This window comes from Pelobates fuscus, chromosome 5 (genome assembly GCF_036172605.1).
Source record: "Pelobates fuscus isolate aPelFus1 chromosome 5, aPelFus1.pri, whole genome shotgun sequence".
In the NCBI taxonomy this organism is placed as follows: Eukaryota; Metazoa; Chordata; class Amphibia; order Anura; family Pelobatidae; genus Pelobates; species Pelobates fuscus.
In genome coordinates this window covers 224,954,715-224,974,376 of record NC_086321.1, presented here as the reverse complement: position 1 = coordinate 224,974,376, position 19,662 = coordinate 224,954,715, and the positions used below count along the sequence as shown (strand labels likewise).

Here is a 19,662-nt window from a genome sequence, read left to right as displayed (position 1 = left end):
TTCTATTCACCAGAATTGGCTGTCTGTTGAATAAATCCTTTTGTGAAATAGGCAAGGCAACACCAGGACTACAGTGAGAGAGTTTATATTATCCCAGCAGTATGAAATTATATGCACTTATGAAACACTGAAACACATTGTATGCACTAACATTTGAGTGTTTTATATACTGTATGTACATTTTTTTTTTTAACATGGTTACATATAAGTGGCATGCAAATACATAGATGTCTAAATGGCATGATCCTCAGATGCAGAAACCTTTTAATATTATTTTATTACATAAAACAGCTACCACACAGTGTTGTCATCAAGCCTCTCTTGATGACAACACTGACCTCACACAAATACAGTAAGTTATAGTATGGCAGGGTTATCTACTAATGTGAGAATTTAAAGTGAATTTCAAATTTAAGGGCAAAGTAACTGAACTAAAAGCATAGCTGACTTAAATAGTTCTTTCAGTTCGGATATTTTCCCCTTAAATTTGAAATTCTTTAGATTTATTGAATAACCCTGTGTGTGTAACCCATATATGCTGGAGGAAGCAGAAGTTACGACACATGTTCTGTAATTTGTATATTAAACTTTGAATTGTAGTGAACTGAAAGGTGAATTTTAAAATTTAGATTTAAAAATGTTAACATAAAAATAACTATTTGGAATAATTCTCCAACTGTCTATATTCACAGATTAGCTATTATTTACTAGACTTAAGAAACACTATAGTGTTAATATTAAAGAAACATATATTTTTAACGCAATTGTAACCTGCTCAATTTTTAGGTTACCTGCCTTTCCTGGCTGAATTAAAAAAAACAAAACAAACATTTACTTACCTTTTCTCCTCCACCAAGGTGCCCTCTCTGCAGGCCGCCCCCGCCTCCTTGATTGAGATTATCAATAGGAAAGCACTGGGAGGCTAGTGCGCACGCGTGGCAAAACGCAGCACTCTGCCATTTAAATGCGCTCTAGGAGACCATCTGATTGAAATAGAGTTTCAGTCTGCAATTTCTGTGGAAGCACCTCTAGTGGCTGTAAGTGCGACAGTCACTAGAGGCATTTTAACTCTGCAATGTGAACATTGCTCTTTTTGTAATGTTTTACATTACAGGGTTGAACGACAGGGTCATGGCAATCAGACCACTCCAATGGGATGAAGTGGTCTGGGTACCTATAGAGTTCCTTTAGGTTGTTTATAGTCTTCATCAGTTTTATATGGTATTTTTCCAGCTATTAATGTGCAGTATTTTATTATCACACACAAACTAGGTGTAGTATGGAGCCCTTACCGAATATCCCAGAACGGTTTCCACGGTGGCACCTTGTTTTGGCTGACAACTTATGTGGTAAAATGTAAACAGCAGGTGGTGTTTCTTTGTGAGATGAGCAGGAAGTTTGATTTTCACTTCTTCATAGAAATCAGGTGCTCTAGATAAAAGTACAAAAAAGCATTACATACAAAAAAAATACATATTTTGTGCTATCGGGGATTTTCAGGTTTTATAATGCCACCCAGGGCTGTAACTCACACTATTTTTAGGACTTGGGACATTACTGCAAAACAGTCTGTTTCAAAATTGTTTAAGTTTATTCCAAAGTGCAGAACCTTATTTTAAAGCCTTTACCTATACACTGAGCCATATAAATTAACTATATATTAAAATAAAAAATGATAATTAGTTACATACATACATATATATATTGAACGCTTGCCTTTTGTTCATGTATGATCGGAACACATTAACAAAAATCCCCATCTAACATTCTATTTTCTGCTGTCACAAACAAAATGTGGCCACATATGCAGACAAGAGAGATATGGTACAAAGCACATTTTTAACTTACTTGTTGTGGTATGTTACAGTTGTACAAACTTCTTCTAGGAACTCAGGGCCATTAGATTTCCCAAAGATCACCTACATAAAAATGAAAATAATGAAAAAAAAGTCCTGATATATATCAGATTTGATTATACAGTATACACAAAATATAGTCAGCAGACTTATAACACAAAACAGAACAAAAACTAAAAAATAATAGGTTACTAGGTTGATATAGCCACAGGAGAGTGAAGTTGATTTAAAACGGTTAAAGGAACTATAGGTACCATAACAACTTAATTTTTGTGTATCGATCATGCTCCTGCAGTTTTACTACAATTCTCTGCCATTTAGAAGTTAAATCACTTTGTTTATGTAGCCCGAGGCACATCTCCTCTGGCTGTGACCTACATAGTGTCCTTGCACATTACCTGTAATGAGAGATCTAATGTTCAAACTTAAATGGTTAAACTCTAACTAATGCACAGTCTCCGTGGATACTGAACCCACCCCATTTTACCAAAGTACTTTACACCTCTAGAAAGTAGAGTTTACAGTACATTGTAAAATTAATATAGGCCAGCTTCTGTAACGCTTTTTAGGTTTCTATTAGAAAGAGGTTGTTGTACAAAGTCATAAAATATCTTGATTACCGGCATTGAACTCTTGGGATCTTCCCCACTCATAAACTGAATTTTGATACTAATATTTCTTGCTGATGAAAGTTTGTTGGCGAAATTCACTCTTTGTGGGTAGACATACAGAATGTTCCTGAAAAAAAAACACAAAGGCAAGACTTTTCAGAAATCACTCAATGAACTGTACCAACAAAATGGAGTCCACAACTTAAGTAAACAAACATTTTCCCTATCTAGAGACAGAAAAGCACATTTCTATTTTATTTGAGAATGGCATCCTCAGTATTTTCTGGACCCCACACTCCCAATGTGCATATATATTATCACTAAATATATGCCGCTGCCGGGCCCCAGCTCCATGTATAGTGAAGAGGGGCCCAGCAAACTCCATCTTCAGCCTCAGGTAGGTCCTCTCCAACTCCCACAAGCATGGCTGCCAAAGTTGATTACCATGGCAACACTCCATATGGCGAGAAAGGACTGGAGTCTGATGATGGCGTTTGCTGAGCTCAAACTTCACTATATGCACATATTCACTAGATATTTCTTTAAGAGTAGTCACATTACAAGAGCACTGGAAATATTTTTTTCTTAACTCCTACAAATAAAAAGGTCCAATTAATCTTTGATTACCTTACTGTCGTTTAAAGGGCACTCTAAGCACCATAAAGAGGAACGCTCACTGAGGTGCCTATGTTAGAGTCTTTTGCCACCATCGCTACATTACACTACATTAGCTGAGCTGAATCAAAGCTAGGCAATGGAAGACAGGATGCAGATTGACACTATCCAGATAGCGGATGCTAAATTCTCTTTGTATCATAACCACTATAAAGAGCTGCAGTGGTTATGGTACTCATTGTGTCCCTTTAGGTTTCCAAGCAACATAAACCTATCCTGGACAAATACTATAATCCAATAATGTAAATGCTAAATAACAACATAAATACTATCAAAAGTGATAACAAATAACTTGTTAATAAGGGCAGTAAAAAGCAGAGAGGAATTATGCCACTACTAAACAATGTTCACATTAACTATTTATGCAGCTCTTGGAGTTAATGTTTAAAACAATGAGGAGATGCATGGTTGCAGTATAGTTAGCCTGACTGTATTTATTATACTGTGCCAGAATTCTGAGGGTACTCTTGGATATTACGCTAGCGGTGGCACTAAGACTTGTTTCACTGCCAAGCAAGGGAAAGTTCAGGGCTCGCATAAACTTTCCTAATCCTGTGCTATTGGTGCATGGGTGACTAAGCAGTCAAATTCGCAGTATAAGCAACACAATGTGATCATTTAGATATATTTAATCTGTGCGACTTTTGTTCCACTTTTTAAATTTACACTGAATTACAGTCATAGGCTTTGATTTTAGATCGTTGAATAAGCTTTTGAAATGACTTAATATTTTTGGATACATTTTTCAAAATATATATATTATTTGCTATTGTTTTTAGATTTTAATATTTATACAACATATTATTGAATTGTGTATGTGCATTTGTGTATGTTTTGTATTTAATACTGTTCAATACACTTTTGGAAGGATTTTATATTATGGATAAACTAATATTATGGAAAATATTTTAATTTTGTAATATTTAGATTATATATATATATATATATATATATAATATATTAGTTTATCATTAATAAAACATCATTTCAAAAGTGTATTGAATGATATTAAATACAAAACACTCACAAAGGCACGTACAAAATTCAGTTCACAAGGAATATGTTGCTCTACAACGTATACTTTAAAAAATCTTTCACTCTTACAGATGTATGCAATACCTCAAACATCCATCTGTGTAAATCATGTACCCTACTTAATTTCAATAGATAAACTGTATATATAAAGATATATGTATTTTTTCAACACTTCATCTATGTACATATCATGGGTCATTTTGAACACTGTTGGAATATTGGTGGAATATGTTCCATAATTTACAAATATACATTATAAGTCCAAGTCTACCAGCCATAGAAGTGTATTATATCTCTGGTTTAAATGATCAAATTTGCTTGCAATGTCCAATCCAAAGCATTTGTGCCTATGTTAGTACACTTCCACCGCAATCTATAGGAGCAAGCATACTTGGGGTAGCAGAAGTGGAGTCTGCTTCTGCATAGCGAGCCATGCACTTATAAAAACTCAATTTACTGTTTAACACACATGTCCTATATGCCCTATAGATTTTTTTTATTTTATTTATTACAAATTCCCAACAAATTCCACAGCGCTGTACAATTGGGAAAAGACAAACACAATAAGAACAGACCGAAACGACAGGTAGAGGACCCTGCCTGTGAGCTTACAATATAATTTACATTTGGTGATTATGTAATGTACTTTATACATTATTTCAAATGCAAATTAAATATGCTTACACATTAGTAAAATTACAATTGAACAAGTTCTTAAAGTAAAATGAAAGATTTAGCTCCCGGAACCAAGTATTCATCACCATCAAGCAAGGAGTTAATCTGTGGAATTTGGGGGAAAGAACAGATTCCGATTCCTTTCCTGTCTCTGACTGTTACATATAAGACCTCCTTCTTGAGTCGTAGAAAGTCCATGCCAGGTCCTGCTCCTGTACTGCAAGACACTTGAAAATCACACAATGAGATTCTGTTCTTTTATTCTGCTGCATTCAGTCTGCTTTCTAGGTATATCCACAAAGGGCAGGGATATAATGAAACAACGATCTAACCTGCTGCCTTGCCATGGAGAACAAGTAGCTCTACTCTCTGATGGTCTTCTCCAGCTCGGATCTGGATTGAAGAGAGAAGCTGTCCATACAGAAGAGCGTATTTCCAGGATTTTGAAACAAATTGATCTATTCAATATATCTCTTGAAAACATATTTAATGATGTTTTCCAAACTGCTAAACTCGGGCAAGATCTTGAAACAAAAACTAGAGTCTTTCTTCTTAATGATACAATGTGCCAGACTGTGGCTGAATTGAAAAAAGAGGTGGCTATGATAAAGGTACTTGGAGCATCCCTGGAGGGCAAGATTAAACCTTTGGAAAAGAAGATTAGGAAGGCTGTGAACAATCACAACAAGAACGATTTGTTTCCAACCATGTCAACTATTTTGGTAGGAATATATTTTCTATATGTCTCTTGCTTATATCTTACATACAATGAGCTCACCCTTTATCTTTGGTACTAGGGAAATCCAACTGAGAATATTACATATGTGGCAAATCCAACTCAAATAATCAGTCTTTGATAATGCACAATGGCATCTAATATTACATGTGTTTAAGTTTTTGAAAAGTGAGTAAAACATTATATATTATATAATGGTGTAACAAGAGAAGAGCTAGAGAGCTCTGCAAAACATGATGTCACTTAAGAAATAGAATAAAATGATCATCATATACTTAAAAGTATTTTTTACCGTTTAGGAAAACAATGGCAGACTTTCATTTTTAAGATATTGTGCTAAAATGGTTTTTAATCTCATTACTCAATGCACTCTATGTTTAAGCAACATGTTTAAATGTTACTAAAATATAAGATATAACCAAGATTAATAAAATAGTGCCGCATCTCATTAATTTGGAAGTATCAGCCTTTACTCAAGCATTTCCATAGTCAATACAATTTTATTTTTGTACAGTCTTCAATCGAAAACCAAAACACACAAATTGAAGAGCTGATTCTAGTGGTCAACATCCATCAGGACAAGATTAACATGCAAGAGCAGCAGATTGAGACCTTATTAAAGATGGTAAGGACATGCTATTTATTTATACAAAAATTGAATGCTAAGTGTATATTTGCTAGGTAAATGTAGGCACAAATATGTGTCAAGATAGATCCAAAATCTTGATTAAAAAATAATATAATAATAATTAAAAATGAATATATAGGAGTCTACGAATGGCAGTAACACATCTTTCTACAGACATACAAATGATCTATATCTAGAACAGTGTCCATTGTTAAGGGTAGCTGGCGAAATGCAGTATGAAGTCTGAAACATAATGCCTGTCTGTGCTCATTTGCTTGTCAAGCTGGGAACAGTGGAATAGTAGTGGGGACATCATTTCTTGAGTTTCTATGCCCAAGGAGAGCTTCTCAAAGTCAAATATGCAGGAGATGCATAACAGTAATATGACACAGAAAAACAGACTAACTCCTTACCAGTTTGTGCCACAAAAGACGAAACCACACACTAACACACATTCACTTTTGTTCTGTATGATCTGGCTAAAGTGGTTTGGAAGACATGCTTTCCAATTTATTGAGTATCTGAGCAACAGCAGGAAGGATAGCTATAATTATTCATGTTTACATTTCTAAAATAAGTAACGCATTTGTCGTGTTTATTGATCTATATAGCATTCACAGGTTATCCCCAACAAACAAAACTGAAGGTAATACTCTGCATTACTCAAAGGGCTAAAGGAATTTGGTGAAATAATCCAAGAATATAAAACACTCCAAGAAAGGCAGTGTGGATAAATTAATAGGATGTTAACATTTTAGATTCATTGATATGTATTCACATAATAGAATAGACACTACAAGCATACATACATTGTACATATCTAGCTAAACTGTAGTGATGATTTTATTGTAATTGCAGGTTGAGTCAAGAAGCATAAAGAAAAAGTCTAAACGAATAAGAGATGCTCTCAAATAAACCTATATTTTGCTCCTTGCCAAAGTAAGTAATAATGAAAACAACATACATGTGAACTTTGAAGATGTTCTAAAAGTGAATCCTACCAGTTTTGTCTTTTAGCCAAACCGAGTTACAGCCCACAGCATTTTGAATGCTTGTTCCTCCCCAACCTTAAATTCCCTATCTCCGTTATCTCCCATTATTTTCCTCTGTTTAATTACTTCTTAAAGGCACCCTATAAGCACCCAGACCACTTCAGCTAATTGAAGTGGTCTGGGTGCAGTGTCCCTATTGAACTTAGTGCTGCAATGAAAAACACTGCAGTTCCAGAGCAAATAATTATTGAATTTTAAGGCTGTCCTCCAAAACTGCACCACTTTTCTCCAGTAACACCTTAATATATCTCTTCCAAAAAGCCAATTAATATAATTAGAGAATTTGCAACTAGTCTTAATTTTAAATAACTTTATATATCTGCTTTTATTTCAGCATTTTTTCCATTAAAGAAGATTCACAAGTGCTCTTTCGCTATACCATGCTGTCAACTCTACCTCCAAACAAAAGCATCTTGGGACTAAGAAAAGTATGACTGGCTGACCAGCTGACTTGAGTTTGCACAGCTTGTGTGATATTTAGCCAATGTGGCCCTTGTCATAAAAAATGCTTAAAAACTGAGCCCTAGTCATAATTCATACTTCACATAACAATATACAATTTAAGTTGATGTCTCTGGCTCATTTCTTTCCTCTTTTTTTTTCTAGCATTGAATTACACATTTTATTTATGTATATGTGCCAATCTAAGTTTCTTATCTTAGTTTATACAGTCTTGAATCCTTGGTTGACCAAGTACTTACAAGTGCACCATTACACAGGACAGCAGCAAATTATGTACTAGACGAGGCCCATACGAAATTTTATCAGTATGTTTTAAAATTAGCATGTGGTACATACATTTCTAATGCCTAGGACCTCCAGGCACCATACCAACTTCAATTATATAATGTTGTTATGGTACCTGGAGTGTTCCTTTAATGTTAGAGTAAGACACAATAGTGGTGGGCTTAACGTAATATGGTGAAATTGAGTGATTAAATCACCACCCTTTTGTTTTAAATTTAGGAGATTTTAAGTAGTCTTGTAAGATTCAAAACTGTACATTTTTCTGTGAGCTACTCCCTTGTTGTGCACCTAGTTTGTATAAACAGTAAAGAATGTGTTCCTGTGACTACTATTTTGGTAACAGAATGTGATGCAGATCAGATAAGATCTAGAGCTTGTTACTATGACCCAAATCTTTTAAAGGATCACTATAGGATCAGGAACACAAACATTCCTGACCCTACAGTGTTAAATCCACCATCTAGCCCCCCTGGGCCCCTCATGCCTCCATAAATATAGTAAAATTCTTACTGTATTCAAGCCTGAAGCTGCTGGTTCTGCCCTGTCTGCTGACATCATCAGAAGTGGTAGCCTGATCAAATCACAATGCTTCCCCAAAGGCAGGGCCGGCGCTACCTGTAAGGCGGACTAGGCAGCTGCCTAGGGCGCCCCTTGGGAAGGGCACCGCCAGGAGCGCCGGCCCCCCTCATGCTGCAGCCGCCCGAGTGCTCTGTAGAGAGCCTCAGGCGGCTGCCGCTTTGCCCGAGCTGGTGCATCCATGAGGGTGCACCGCCCGGGCGCAGCCAGAGGAGAGGGGCTGACAGGAGGGAAGCGCTCAGCGCTCCCTCTTGTCACTCCCTCACTGTAGCGTGGCCGAGCCCTGTATGGTCCGGCCGGGTACAGGGAGCATCTGTCTCCTGTACCCGGCCGGACTAACGGGAAGTGAACACTGAGTGTGCACTTCCTGTTAGTCCGGCCGGGTACAGGAAACAAAAGCTCCCTGTACCCGACCGGACCATACTGAGCTCGGCCACACTACAACAGAGGTAGGGGAGGGGGGAAGGAAGAAAGAAACAGGGAGGGAGGGGGAAGAAAGAAACAGGGAGGGAGGGAGGGGAAAGAAACAGGGAGGGAGGGAGGGGGAAGAAACAGGGAGGGAGGGAGGGAGGGAGGGGGAAGAAAGAAACAGGGAGGGAGGGAGGGGAAAGAAACAGGGAGGGAGGGAGGGGGAAGAAACAGGGAGGGAGGGAGGGAGGGAGGGGGAAGAAAGAAACAGGGAGGGAGGGGGAAGAAACAAACAGGGAGGGAGGGGGAAGAAAGAAACAAACAGGGAGGGAGGGAGGGGAAAGAAAGAAACAGGGAGGGAGGGGAAAGAAAGACAGTGAGGGAGGGAGGGAGGGAGGGAGGGAAAAGAAAGAAACAGTGAGGGAGGGAGGGAGGGAGGGAGGGAGGGAAAAGAAAGAAACAGGGAGGGAGGGAGGGAGGGAAAAGAAAGAAACAGGGAGGGAGGGGAAAGAAAGAAACAGGGAGGGAGGGAGGGGAAAGAAAGAAACAGGGAGGGAGGGAGGGGGAAGGAAAGAAACAGGGAGGGAGGGAGGGGGAAGGAAAGAAACAGGGAGGGAGGGGGGAAGAAAGAAACAGGGAGGGAGGGAGGGGGGGAAAGAAAGAAACAGGGAGGGAGGGGAAAGAAAGACACAGGGAGGGAGGGAGGGGAAAGAAAGACACAGGGAGGGAGGGGAAAGAAAGAAACAGGGAGGGAGGGCGGGGGAAGAAAGAAACAGGGAGGGAGGGGAAAGAAAGAAACAGGGAGGGAGGGGAAAGAAAGAAACAGGGAGGGAGGGGAAAGAAAGAAACAGGGAGGGAGGGGGGGGAAGAAAGAAACTGGGGGGGAGAAAGAAACAGGGAGGGAGGGGGGGAAGAAAGAAACAGTGAGGGAGGGGAAAGAAAGAAACAGGGAGGGAGGGAGGGGAAAGAAAGAAACAGTGAGGGAGGGGAAAAAAAGAAACAGTGAGGGAGGGGAAAGAAAGAAACAGTGAGGGAGGGGAAAGAAAGAAACAGTGAGGGAGGGAGAGGGAAGAAAGAAACAGTGAGGAAGGGAGGGGGAAGAAAGAGACTGACAGAGGGAGGGGGGGAGAAAGAAACTGACAGGGGGAGGCGGGGGAGAAAGAAACTGACAGGGGGAGGGGGGGGAGAAAGAAACTGACAGGGGGAGGGGGGGAGAAAGAAACTGACAGGGGGAGGGGGGAGAAAGAAACTGACAGGGGGAGGGTGGGAGAAAGAAACTAACAGGGGGAGGGGGTGGGAGAAAGAAACTAACAGGGAGGGGAGGAAAGAAACTAACGGGGGAAAGAAACTAACAGAGGGGAGAAGAAACGGGGGGAACTAACAGGGGGGGGAGAAAGAAATTGACAGGGAGGGGAATTGATGGGGAGAGAGACATTGACAGGGAGGGGGGAGTGACAGGGGAGGGAGGGGGAATGAGAGTAACAAGGGAGGGGGGAGAAGAGAGTGACAAGGGAGGGGGGAGAAGAGAGTGACAAAGGAAGGGGGAGAGATTTACATCCATCACACACACACACACACACACACAATGCACCCCTTACACACAAAGACAATGAACGCCTTGCACACAGAAAACACACAATTCATTACACACACAATGCAACCCTTACACACAATGCATCCCTTACACACAATGCATCCCTTACACACAGAGAAACACACAATGCATTCCTTACACACACTCAGTGCACCCCTTACACCCACTCAAAGCACCCCTTACAGACTCACACACTTCATCCCTTACATACACAGAAACACACCTTGCAGCCCTTACACATACAAATACAGATTCACACAATGCATTCCTTACACACAAATCAGGACATCCCCTACACACTCCACCCCCTGTGAACAAACACATTTGTGGAACATGAAGATGGACCCTGGGACCCAGACCTTGAGCTGTGTAAAGGGCCCCCAAAAAATGGAGCTGCTTCCTGTTCTCCCAGAACATTGATTTTTGTGACCACAGTTACAAACATACTCCAGAGATCCTGTTCTACACCAGACCAGTGGAGCCAGACTGCAGCTAGAGCCCATCATCATCCTCATCTGGTTGTAAGTAGACAATCTAGTATATTATTCGTGGCACTAATCTCTAATTGACCTCACATTAAAGAAACACTATAGTCCACAGAACCACTGCAGCTTAATGTAGTGGTTCTGGTGTCAATAGCCTGTCCCTGCAGGCCTTTTAATGTAAACACGGCGGCACTGCAGCACTAGCGTTAGTTAACATGGCAGGTCATATGGGTGGGGCATTGTGAAGTCACGGGGGAGGGGGGCGGCAAACTTTACTTTTGCCTAGGGCGGCAAAAATCCTTGCACCGGCCCTGCCCATAGGATTGGCTGAGACTGACAAGGAGGTAGATCAGGGGCAGAGCCAGCATGATTCAAACACAGCCCTGGCCAATCAGCATCTCCTCATAGAGATGAATTGAATCAATGAATCTCTATGAGGAAAGTTCAGTGTCTGCATGCAGAGGGAGGAGACACTGAATGTTTGGATGCATTTTAGGAAGCCATGACCCAGGAAGGATCTCTAACGGCCATCTGAGGAGTGGCCAGTGAAGTTATCACTAGGCTGTTATGTAAACACTGCATTTTCTCTGAAAAGAGAGTGTTTACAGCAAAAAGCCTGAAGGTAATGATTCTACTCACCAGAACAAATTCAATAAGCTGTAGTTGTTCTGGTGACTCTAGTGTCCCTTTAACATTTTCTGTACTGAATGCCAAGAAAATAAAGCGGAACAGTTACTCAGGGTGGATAGCTAACAAATACACGAGAATTATGTCTACAGATTCTGATAGACTCCAGGCACAGGTTAAAGTAATGTGAAATGACAATTCTAATGTTTTACATATTTATTAAATGTAGAAATATTGTGGGACATGGCAATACTAAGACCAATTTACCTTTTCTGTACCCTTTCCTTTCTCTCTCCTCAGACACTTAAAATATTCCCATTCAACCAAATATATGATCTGTTTGTTACCTATCAGGCTTGGATTGGTCATCGGGCAAACAGGACAATTGTCTATTGGGCTGTGATGGCCATTGGCTGAAAATGACAGAGCTCCATACCAGTGAGCGCTCCTTCAAAGATCTGTCTCATTCTGATGCTGGGTGGGGGCTCAGGCAGCTTGCAATGTGTACCCATAGACAGTGCAGACCACTTACATTGTTCTGAGACATTTCAATAGGTTACATGGTGATGCACCATCTGAAGGAGCAATATGAGTGGTCTGCACCCTCCTGAGGTACAATCCAGATGCACCCACTGGACCACCCAGGATCCATATACATTCCACATTGGCTCATAGAAGACAAGAGGAAGAAGGGAATATTTTTTTTTTTTTAAATGAAAAAAATTATGTTTTGCTCATTAAATAACTCACCCCCACACTACAGACACTATATCACTCTGACACACACTATAGCCCCTATTATATAATGTATAGCTTATTTCAAATGCAAAGCAATCACACTTCCAGTTTCCAAGAACTTTGAATCAAAGTATCAGGTTTTTTGCCAACTTGGGTAAGGGCGAAGTGTCAATGGTTTAGAGCACTGTAGGATATCAGAGTTATTTTTATCTGTATTTTGAATGCATTCACTTCCAATTAAACTAGACACTTTTTCCAAGACAAAACAAAAACAATGAAAAAATCCTCTGCTTCACAGAAACTAATTATTTTGGTAGAAAGAAATAAAAAGATTGGATTCCAATAAAGCACATTCAATTCTATTAGGAATATGTTTCGCTGATAATTCACTTAAAGGGACAATCCACGTCCCTTTAAGTAATGGAAAGCTACTTTAAAAATTGATTTGCTAGAATAATATAGTGAGCATTTTTTAAATTCTAATAATTTACTTTAAAAAAGGTTGACATTAAAATGCTGACTTTGTAAGAGTCATCTTATTTATGCTATAATGGCATCACATTTAATAGACAGGACTAATATTGAGCAAATTATGGTGTGACGCATCACAGTACAAGGCACACCTGTGCTATCACCCCATTTAACAACAATTCATCACAGATTGTGATCTGTACATGCATTTTAGATTTTTGTTATGTTCACCTGTTTAGTTTATCTTTTTTTTAAAAAAATTTTTAGGAAAAGTTAACATGTATCAATACGGTACACAGTAGTAGTTCAGGGTCAACATCCGTATAAGGAACAGTAATAAGAATGCCTGTCGTTTCGTTACAGTGGTACAAGCATAAGTTTAAACAAGCAGTGTTAAAGTTATTGGCCTGACATGAACCATAAAGTAAAGTAAAGTAAAGTCACAGTTTATGCGTTTCATTAGATCAAGGCAATTGCAAACATTAATAATCATGGCCATGGGGTTTGTCTATGGTATTATTCATCTGCGTATCTCGAAAGGGCCGGGATGTGCAGTACTCCTAATTTATCTTTCCTGTTGGTGGTTTCCTTGAAGGTTTTCCTGTTCAGAACCCATGGGGTGAGTAAAGCGGCCTTGGAGTAGCTATTCCTGTTCGGGTAAGTGGTGAGAAATAATTAGTTCCATGCCATTCCATGGGACCAGCTGGTTCTGTCTCATTGGGCCCAGGGCAACTAATTTGACGTTGCTGGGCTTCCGTTCTGTCTAAGCACAAGTGTCTATGAGTCTATGAGATTTGGCAATGACCGTGTATTATGGCAGGGGTGTTGTGTTTTGTGGGCCCCTAAATTGTCTGGGCCACAATGTGGTGTAGGTCCCAACCACCTGCCATGTGTTTTATGTACCTCCAACTTCCTTACACACTCTAACAAGGGGTCCTGTCTAGGTCACTCCTGTACTTACCCCCTGGGCTCACCTTAAATAAATACTGTTGGGTATCTGTGCCCGGCATGGGTAGGGGTATGTGTGTATGTGTATGTGCCCTACTATGGGAGATAGTGAGGTACTGGGGGGTGGGAAGGGATGAAAGAGGGGGGAGGGGAGGTTAGTGTCCCATCTCACTTGCCGAGATGAACATCAACCACGGGGTCCTGATCTGGGTGCATCTCTCCCAACGGCCTTACAGTGCTGCTGTTCGTGTTTACATTTTATAAATCTCTATCAACCCATTGCTGGAAGGTGGGTGCCCCCCTCTGCTTCCACAATGCTGGGATCAGGGATTTTGCTGCGGTCAGTAGGTGTTTGGTTAGGGACTTCTTAAATATTTTTATGGGCATGTCAGTGTGGTGCAGGAGCACGAGGAGGGGTGGCAACTCAGTGTCCGTGATTTGCCTGATCCTAGTGTTTAGCATCACCCAAAAGGGTGCTATGTCTGGGCATATTTCACCAGATGTGGAGCGTGGTGCCCGTTGCATTCCCGCAACTCCAGCACTCTTCTGGCATGTCTGCGGTAATGCGGTGTAGGACGTCGGGGGTTCTATACCAGTGGGATAGTAGTTTAAAACTAGTTTCCTGGAATTTAGAGCTAATGGTGCATTTGTGTCTAAATATGAAGATTTTGCCCCATTCCTGTACTGTCAGTGTGGTTCCAGTCTCCCTTTCCCATCTAGCAATGTATTTCGGGGCGGGTTTGTTTTTTACCCATTGATGAGCATGGTGTAGAATACAGAGATCCATCTGACCATGTGTTGTCTGGCTGTGCATAAAGATTCAAATTGCGTAAGGTCTCTGTGGAAGGGGTGCTTGCAGGGAAAGGCTGCATTGTATGTCTTAAGTTGGTGGTAGTGGCATTTATCCAATCTGGTAGGTGTGGCCTAAGGTATTATGTCTGTCAGGGGTTTGAGTTGGGTTCCGTCACAGCATTGTCGTATGTACATCCAGTCTGTTTGTGAAAAATGGTGTAGATCCGCCCGTATTAGGCACTGCCGAGGTCCGGGTTATGCATAATTGGCGTCAAGGGTGAGTTGTAGTGGAAACCTGAGAGAGCACCACACTTGCAGGGTGGCATCTATCACTGGGTTGCCAGTTCGTAAGGAGCTATGTGTCCTGTTACCGAGCCAGAGTAATGAGGGGATTTTACCTGCTGCTTAGACCGTCTCGGCGTGAACCCAGAGTTTAGTAGATGGGTGGGTGTACCCAGGGACGTTTTAGCCGCGAGGCTAACAAGGCATTTGCCTTGGGCGCCATTTTCCAGGGGGCGGCAAAAAACGCCGCCCCCAAATGCCCAGGGCAAATGCCTTGTTAGCCTTGCGGCTAACTGGAAAGGCAGGCTGCTGGGCGGGCGGCTGGCGAGGGAGAGCTCCCCCTGAGCTGTCTGCTCAGCTCCCTCGCGCGCCGCAGAGTGAGGCTGGGAGCCGGAATATGACATCATATTCCGGCTCCCAGCCTCACTCTGTGGCGCGCGAGGGAGCTGAGAAGACAGCTCAGTGGAAGTGCTCCCTCGCCAGCCGCCTGCCCGCCAGTGCCGCCTGCCCAGCAGCCACTGGACCACCAGGGAGAAAGAGGAACCCCCCCCCCCAGCATTCCCAAAGGTAAGGAGGCGGAGGGGGGGGGAGGTTAAATAGGTGTTTGTGTGTCTGTTAGTGTTTGCCTGTTAGTGTGAGTGAGTGTGTGTGTCTGTTAGTGTTTGCCTGTTAGTGTGAGTGAGTGTGTGTGTCTGTTAGTGTTTGCCTGTTAGTGTGAGTGAGTGTGTGTGTCTGTTAGTGTTTGCCTGTTAGTGTGAGTGAGTGTGTGTGTCTGTTAGTGTTTGCCTGTTAGTGTGAGTGAGTCCGTGTGTCTGTTAGTGTTTGCCTGTTAGTGTGAGTGAGTCCGTGTGTCTGTTAGTGTTTGCCTGTTAGTGTGAGTGAGTCCGTGTGTCTGTTAGTGTGAGTGTGTGTGTCTGTTAGTCCGTGTGTCTGTTAGTCCGTGTGTCTGTTAGTCCGTGTGTCTGTTAGTCCGTGTGTCTGTTAGTCCGTGTGTCTGTTAGTCCGTGTGTCTGTTAGTCCGTGTGTCTGTTAGTCCGTGTGTCTGTTAGTCCGTGTGTCTGTTAGTCCGTGTGTCTGTTAGTCCGTGTGTCTGTTAGTCCGTGTGTCTGTTAGTCCGTGTGTCTGTTAGTCCGTGTGTCTGTTAGTCCGTGTGTCTGTTAGTCCGTGTGTCTGTTAGTCCGTGTGTCTGTTAGTCCGTGTGTCTGTTAGTCCGTGTGTCTGTTAGTCCGTGTGTCTGTTAGTCCGTGTGTCTGTTAGTCCGTGTGTCTGTTTGACTGTGTGTGTGTGCCTGTTAGTGTGAGTGTCTGTTAGTGAGTGTGTATGTGTGTCTGCTAGTGAGTGTGTGTGTGTGTGTGTCTGTTAGTGTGAGTGTGTGTGTGTCTGTTAGTGTGAGTGTGTTTGCCTGTGAATGTGTGTGTGTCTGTTAGTGAGTGTGTGTTTCTGTTAGCTAGTGTATGCATATCTGTCAGTGAATGTGTGTGTATTTAGAAGGCGGGGCGGGGGGAATGGTTGGGTGGGGATGGCGCGGGGGGGAAGGGGGATGGCGCGGGGGGCGCCTGAGTTTTGTCTTTCCTAGGACAAGTCGGTGAATCTAAGTAGGTGTGCGGCGTGATAGTACCCAGTGATTGAAGAGAGCCCAGTGCCCCCTTGGCTCTTGGTCAGCTCCAGTTGCGATTTGCTAATCCAAAGGGCCCACCTATTCCAGACGAACCTCCAAAATTGCAGTGGACATGGATTGGAAAAAGGCTCAGGGAACCACCACCGGGATTGTCTGGAACAAGTACAGGATGCGCGGGAGTTTGTTAATTTTCACCGCGTTGATGCGGCCGAACCAGGATATATAAAGGTCTGTCCAACGGTGTAAATCCGATTGTAAGGCCAGGAGGATAGGGAGAAAATTCAGTTGGTAAAGGAAGGATAGTTCCTTTGGTAGCCAGATGCCAAGGTATTTGAGTTTCGCCGCACACTAAGAGAAGTGAAATTATGCACGCACGTGCATCTCTCGCTCAGCAGGGAGTGTGATGTTAAACACCTCAGATTTCTCCAGGTTTAGTTAAAGGTTGGAGAGCCGGCCGAACTCCCTAAAATTGTGCAGGAGGTTGGATCACATCCCGCTATTCTTCTTGGATTGGTTTGTCCAAGAAGAATAGCATATCATCCGCATATGCAGCAATGCGGTGTTCCATATGTCCCAGGGTGTACCCCGTAATACCCCTGTCCTGTCTGACTGCCTCCAGAAATGGTTCTAGAGAAAGGGCAAACAGGAGGGGGGACAGTGGGCATACCTGCCTTGTCCCGTTCCGTATGAGGAACGGGGCAGATAGAGCGCCCTCTTTCGGTATTACCACATTTACTGTGCGTAGTGTGTTCTTTGGAAACTGTCCCCCGGTCAGGATGGAATTCAGGCCCTTTAACAGGTGAGGGAGTAGGGTGTTTTGAAAGGTACGTTTGTAGTTGTTTGAGAGGCCATCAGGCCCCGGTGCCTTATTGGATTTCAATAGTTTAAGGGCTGTGGCTAGTTCCTCTATGGTCAGGGGCTGTTCCAGGTCATCCGCCCTCTCTGTTAGTTTACTGGATAAGACAGTGTCCCGTCTCCCCCAAACCAACCCGGGCAGGACCAACAATCCCATGTCCCCCCAGCCAACAGCAGTCCACACCCGGTGCACTTCTTTCAGGCCCCCACCCGACCAACACATAAGCAGGAGGTCTGCTGGGCCTGGGTCTGCGATCAGGGGGCAACAACAAAGGGAGAGTACATACCCATCTGCAACATCAGTCTCTGCAGTGGCCCCGGAGAACACAGGTAAAAGTCATTGTTACTCCTGCAGCAAGTGATCGCAGAGGTCGGGCCAAAGAGTCCAAAGTCGCCTCTATTCTTTGGGACCATTCAGTCCGCCCCGCATCTGGGGTGGGATATCGTATCGGCCGGGTCGGTGCTACTGCCCAGGCTCCCCCGGGGGGCTGGGGCGCACAGGGGGACTCTCCAGGATCCAAGGGCTTACAGGAATACAGGAACATCATTAGGCCATCTCATGGTACGCCAGGTATTGTCCTTTTGGGACTGGAGGCTGAATGGATATAAGGGATTCTCAGCTCCTGCAGTAAGCAGGTGAGAGGCCTTAGGGCCCGGCGTGCTTCCAGGGTTATATCCGAGAGATCTATATATAAGGCCACCTGAGCCTCTTCGTAGGTGACGGTCTGTGGCCTGGCTGCTCTCATGATGGCCTCCTTGAGTTGGAAGGACAACAGGCAGCAGATCACGTCCCGCGGCCGGCCATCTCTCCTAGGGAGGTGTAACGACCTGTGTGCTCTCTATATGGAACTCGTCTTGAGCCTCCTCACCCACAATCTGCATTAACAGCTGTGTCAGGGTGTCCATGAGGTCTCCACCTGCGCTCTCGGGTAGGCCTCTGATGCGGATGTTTTTGTGCCTTTTCCGGTTGTCCAAGTCTTCCACTTGCCTACGCAGGTCAAGGAGGACTGAGCACTGTCTTGATGTGGCTAAGTCAGTTGCTTGTGAGTGCTGGATGGCCTGTATGTTTTCTGTTGTTTCTAGTTCAGACACCCGCTGCTCGAAGGCGGTGAGATCCATGCGAACCTCCATTATTTCCTCTCTCATCCCCGACCGTAGCTCGGTCACCAGGGCCATTTTGTCCGCTCTAGTGAGCATGTTGGCAGAGATTGTCGATAGTTCGGCAGAGTGTTTTGCCTCGGTATAAGACCTGCTGCAAATCTGCAACACTGTCTGCACTGGGTGATGCTGGTGCCACTTTGCCCAGGGGCCGCGTGTGTCTGAGGCCGTCAGGGAAGGACAAAAAAAAAAAAAAAAAACGTACACGGGACCAGATGCACGTCTCGGTGAAATCGCGGAACCTCTATAGTGTGCGACCAACTCTATAAACCGGCAAGCCACACATCCTAGTTTATCTTTTTTTAAAACAAAAATATTTGAAAGTTTAAAGTTAAAAAATCCAAGTGTTTTTCAGAACCATAAGCATCGTGTATACAAATATAGATAATATGAAATGCTTCCTGAACAAAAAAGAAAAAAGCTGTGGCTTCTCAAACCTACCTGTATGTAGTATGCGGAACATACACTTCTTTTATAGGAAATTCCAGGATCTCCTTGATGGGGCGAGTTCGACCTTCAGGAAAGGGTTTTATTGGAAGTAGCTCAGGAGTAAGGCATCCACTGAGTCCATCACTTACTGGGGAAATTTCCAGCTTCAGCACACCTTGAATGATGAATTGATACAAAGCAATGCAACACTATTTTAATGAAAGTCATTTAATGTTGACAAATTTTTATTTTGACTACACCTATCAATCTTTTATCATTTCTGATAGCTTGTATGTTACCATTAACTTGTGTGCAATGTTATCCTTTTCCCTTTAGATTATAAAGTTGTCTGATCAGGGCCCTCGACAATTCTTGTCTTGAAAGTAAGAATTTAATTATACAGTTGCAAGAAAAAGTATGTGAACCCTTTGGAATGATATGGATTTCTGCACAAATTGGTCATAAAATGTGATCTGATCATCATCTAAGTCACAACAATAGACAATCACAGTCTGCTTAAACTAATAACACACAAAGAATGAAATGTTGCCATGTTTTTATTGAACACACCATGTAAACATTCACAGTGCAGATGGCAAAAGTATGTGAACCCCTATGTGACTAATGACATCTCCAAGAGCTAAATGGAGTGAGAGGTCAGCCAAC

General features: G+C 42.7%; 2 protein-coding genes across 6 annotated transcripts in view; one reads left to right on the top strand and one right to left on the bottom strand.

The window, feature by feature from the left end:
• The window catches only part of DOCK8 (dedicator of cytokinesis 8), a 172,753-nt gene that overhangs the window by 85,217 nt on the left and 67,874 nt on the right, over nt 1-19,662 (bottom strand). For all 5 annotated transcript variants that reach the window (XM_063455068.1, XM_063455070.1, XM_063455069.1 and 2 more), the window contains 4 exons: nt 19,009-19,171; nt 2,477-2,594; nt 1,849-1,919; nt 1,293-1,431 (listed from right to left, as the gene is read on the bottom strand). In XM_063455068.1, coding sequence (XP_063311138.1) covers nt 1,293-1,431; nt 1,849-1,919; nt 2,477-2,594; nt 19,009-19,171 — 491 coding nt within the window. The remainder of the gene's footprint in view (nt 1-1,292; nt 1,432-1,848; nt 1,920-2,476; nt 2,595-19,008; nt 19,172-19,662) is intronic.
• On the top strand, nt 5,051-7,801 carry LOC134612766 (uncharacterized). Its single transcript, XM_063457203.1, has 4 exons — nt 5,051-5,574; nt 6,103-6,213; nt 7,075-7,155; nt 7,603-7,801. Exons 1-3 carry the CDS (start codon nt 5,095-5,097, stop codon nt 7,129-7,131), a joined length of 648 nt encoding a protein of 215 aa, XP_063313273.1. The 5' UTR covers nt 5,051-5,094; the 3' UTR covers nt 7,132-7,155; nt 7,603-7,801.

Bases quoted from the DNA above. Each gene is read 5' to 3' on its own strand.
- LOC134612766 (XM_063457203.1), top strand. From the start codon at position 5,095: ATGAGATTCTGTTCTTTTATTCTGCTGCATTCAGTCTGCTTTCTAGGT. The intron at 5,575-6,102 runs GTAGGAATATAT...ATTTTTGTACAG, and splicing joins CAACCATGTCAACTATTTTG to TCTTCAATCGAAAACCAAAA. The intron at 6,214-7,074 runs GTAAGGACATGC...TTGTAATTGCAG, and splicing joins TTGAGACCTTATTAAAGATG to GTTGAGTCAAGAAGCATAAA.